Source organism: Zeugodacus cucurbitae, chromosome 4 (assembly GCF_028554725.1).
Source record: "Zeugodacus cucurbitae isolate PBARC_wt_2022May chromosome 4, idZeuCucr1.2, whole genome shotgun sequence".
In the NCBI taxonomy this organism is placed as follows: Eukaryota; Metazoa; Arthropoda; class Insecta; order Diptera; family Tephritidae; genus Zeugodacus; species Zeugodacus cucurbitae.
The window spans coordinates 43,900,876-43,905,208 of NC_071669.1; the positions used below are offsets into that span (position 1 = coordinate 43,900,876).

Below are 4,333 nucleotides of genomic sequence, written 5' to 3' on the forward strand. Positions count from 1 at the left end.
CCATAGAAATTAGTGCATCTGAAATACTGAACTGAACTTCCTGTTGTGCTATCCGGAATCGACTAAAGAAGCTGATAAAATCAAATCTAGAAAAGGTATCTATAAGGCCTAGTATATTTCGGCACCAACTAAAATTCGTTTCCCAAAGATATATGTATGTATATATAATATTAAAAAATTTATTATTAACATCATTAAAAATCACACAACAATAAGTTCTGAATGTAATCCAATTCAAAATATAATAAGTCAACTTTACAACTAACTATCAAATAAGTAATTTATTATATTTTAATCGCCTACGATAAGAACGATTTTAGCAATAATATATGCCTCCCTTCTATACACCAACTTACACATGCATCTATATATATGGTATATTCTAATCATTAAAAGGCAATATTTTCTTAATTATAGGTATAATCATCTTTGGTTTAGGTCCTTTAGATCTCAAAAGCTTTAATTCGAGTATTTACTTGTATGTATGTATAACTCGTATATGAATAACGTTTTCCCTTGATATAATCGATTGTTTGAATTGTTGAAATTGGTGCAGTAGTTAAACTTATATACTACTATTTTTTAATAATAAGTAATAGTTATATAATATTTTAATCAATAAATATTTACTTTAAAACTAAACTGTGCGTCAGTATTGAATTCTTTTCAACACTTAAATATAGTAATGTATGTAAATAAAGGGTTATGTTAGAATAGGACCACTAAATGGAGTTAATGGAGATTCTATAAAGAGCTATAACTAAGCCACAAATAAAGCTATGAAAATCAAATTTTGTATAGAGGGTCACAGGGTTATTTTTGGATATATTCTTTCGAAAAGGGGGCGTAGCCAAACTACTTACGCTAGTTTGGTTTATAAACTTACTGCACACATTTACCATTAGCATCGTATACACTATGAAAATAGGTGACATCGGGTAAAATCAGGACGCGAATAATACGCGACTTGTAGAGTTTGATGTTGGTTCGTCGAGAGAGGAAACTTTACAGGACCAAAACTTTACATAAATACTGTATTTTCTCAGCTCCCATATATGTACTATATTAATGGTTTTCGTTATTCTAGTAGATTTTATGTCGAATATATGGGTCAAATTGTATGTTCTCTTAATAAAATTTAATAAATAAACATTCCTTTCTTGTTACTAATAAAACTATATGGCTTAATAAGACTAAGCCTAGAGAAAATACTGAACCGATGTTATGAATTTTTAGCAATATCACAAAAAAATTGCATGGGTTTCATCCGAAAAAAAGGAAAACAACAAATTTAATGTGGAATTACTGATTGAAATACTATTGTTAAGTAATTTCCAGCCTACAGATAAAAGGTGTGTCCGCGTTGACTCCTAAAAGTATCATCTCATGTGGAAATAAAAAACAAATTTTCATTCGTCCAAGTCATTGTAAATTGTATCTTGCCCCATCTTGAGGCACTAACTTCAAATTTGGCTTAATTTGTAAGTAAGATATGTACTTATTCAACCATCAATTTCTTTGTTTGAGGATGTTAGAACTATGGTGGATAGGACCGATATATTTTCATGAATACGGCTAATAAAAATGTTCATTCAAAATATTCATAGAAATACTATCAAATTAAAATTACTGGATATTTTTTTAACAATTGTAATTGCACTTTTCATTGTAAAACTAAGCTTACAAACTAAGCAATAATAAAAATTGTTATAAAGTTAATGTCGATTAATGTTACGAAAATTAACTCATTGAAACACCCAACGTTCGAATCGAATACTCATATACAATATAACTAATACAAACAGCAGGAATTACTTTGACTAAATTAATAATTAATCCACGATATAATCCGGATAAGCCTTCATTGATGATAATATTTCTAATTATTCCAATCGTTGTATCTCTACTCACAGGCCGCTGAGTGATTCCGGTGCGGCGTTCATCTCTTCGAACAACTGCAAGAGATGGAGGAGGCATTTTTATAGTGAAATACCCAAAGTATTATACGACAACTATACTAAAGACGCAATCTCCTCTTCAGTACGCGTAACTAAACGCAAAATCTTTAAAACCTAAAATATATCACTCGAACTCACCTTGAGCTTGGATCCTCGTGCGTATCAGTGAACACGGGTATGTAATTATCTGACCAACTGCACTGGAAACAGCACCACAGGCTAATAAAATCAATGAATTAGGAGGTGTGTTTGTTGTTTCACCGCTTAAATACTTCTTCAATGTTTCATAAAGGGCCAGATCGATGCCAGCATAAGGTATCACACCCATTAAATTAATTGTATAACCATTGTAGAAAGTTCGAAGACCTTCGGTCTTATAAATACTTTGAACTAAATTTATCAAGCCAAGACGTTCAACCGTTGTGCGCAATGCTAGACGGGTCTTCAAAACATCAAATGGATACACGACTGTTTGTGAGATGCTCCCTGCTATGGCACCGGCAATAAATCTTTCCCCAATCGTCATTTGATCCTGCGATGAATTTCGTTCTATTTTGATGAAATGCTTCACTTTCTCGTATACTGTGAACTTGATCGCTGAATCAGAACCGATTTTTAAGACATTCACACCATTTCCTCGCCACATACTGCGTATGCCTCCGGTTTTAATCATATAATTCGCACTATCGAGTATGGAAGTTTTCCGGGTTTGAACCTGCACAAGACGGATTTTGCGAAAATTATGTTGGTTATCGACATGTTGTTTTCACCCATATTATACCTGCATATATAGCTTTAATCTGTCAATTGGTGCCGTGCTTGTACGCGAAATCACACCGGCTAAACCACCAGAAATTGAGTGGCGCCACCAAACGCTTTCCGATTTCATTGGGCCCTCTGTAAACTGCTCAGGTTCTTGTAAATTATCAGCCATTTCGATATGCTTCAAAAATATTTATAATTATTAATTTTTGTCAACTGAAATGACGAACACAAATTTCTGCATTTATACTTTGCGTATATTTTAGAGAATGACATTTATTATTTTTTTAATCGAAATGTGATTTAAAAAACCAATGTGATATAAAGTTAGTTTATTTCAAATAAAAGACAGTAAACAGGTTAGTACAGTAACAGGAAAATTGATATGTCAAGTTATTGCAAATCGTGTTTGAAAGTACCAAAAATAATTGTTCGTAACTAATATAGTTGAATCGGCACAAGTTATACTAATTTTTGGATATTTTACTACTATGGAGATTATTTAAATGAAAAGTTTCCAATTGTACATAATTGTTTTTTACTATGGTTTATTTCTCATAAGAAAAATGGGAATATATCTCGAACTCTGGCTCTTTTTCTGGCTGGGATTTAGTATAGCATCCCACGATTTCGGGGATAAAGTGGGTATGGTTGGATAGAGGAGATCCAGGCACGATTTTAGATTTGAGTTCACTTTTTTTAAATTAGCCCAAAATAAACACTTTTTATTAAGTAAAAAAAATTGATATCTCGCTCCGTTTACGAGATATCGAACGTTGAAGTTTGTGTTAACAGCAGCCGATGCGCGCACTTACATATGCATTGATGCAGGTGTTATGTGATTGATTGACAAGTTTTTTCGCGTACAACTACTTTCTGCACTGGCGGCCTTCGGCCGCGTTTCAAAAAAATAACCCTGGTCGAGCCAACACCGGGAGTTATCAAAGAGAGGGAAATGGAAAGTTTTTTCGCGTACAACTACTTTCTGGACTGGCGGCCTTCAAAAAAATAACCCTGGTCGAGCCTACACCGGGAGTTATCATATGTATGTAAGTGCGCGCATCGGCTGCTGTTAACACAAACTGAGCGAGATATCAATTTTTTATATTTAATAAAAAGTGGTCTAATTTACCTAAAAGTGAACTCAAATGTTGGCGCCCCAGGAACTAAAATCTCCCCGAGATCCAGATTGCTTCTTTTTCGTCAGCATGCAACCCTTTTGTTATTGTGTCAATTGATAAAATTGAATAAAAATTAAAATGCTTATTTAAAGCAAATTTCTAAATAATTAATATAAAATAAATATATAGAAAGAAAGTGTTTTCTAAAAAACATACCTTCCAAAGTAATTCGCTTCAAAATTTATGAAACGAACTATTTTCTCTATAACTTTTTATTCAGTTGAATTGAAATTTACGCAAAATTATTCCATTTACATAGAACGTAGATGGAGAGTATAATCTACCACCACTTTGATATACCAAAATTAAAGTGCACTTTCGACACTACTCAGGGTAGCGAAGATACTGCGTCTGCAGCTGAAATCTCGCCATCGCGATGAAAATGAAAATCCACCACTTAATCTGTGCGATTTGCCATTAGAGCTGCTGGAG

The 4,333-nt window shown here is 33.1% G+C and overlaps 1 protein-coding gene across 1 annotated transcript; it reads right to left on the minus strand.

The window, feature by feature from the left end:
* Nucleotides 1-654: 654 nt before the first annotated feature.
* Nucleotides 655-3,010, minus strand: LOC105221177 (calcium-binding mitochondrial carrier protein SCaMC-2-A-like). Its single transcript, XM_029046157.2, has 3 exons — nucleotides 2,740-3,010; nucleotides 2,097-2,673; nucleotides 655-1,955 (listed from the first exon to the last, which is right to left on the minus strand). The coding sequence occupies exons 1-3, from the start codon at nucleotides 2,890-2,892 to the stop codon at nucleotides 1,741-1,743; spliced, it is 945 nt and encodes a 314-aa protein (XP_028901990.2). The 5' UTR covers nucleotides 2,893-3,010; the 3' UTR covers nucleotides 655-1,740.
* Between the last annotated feature and the right edge of the window lie 1,323 nt (nucleotides 3,011-4,333).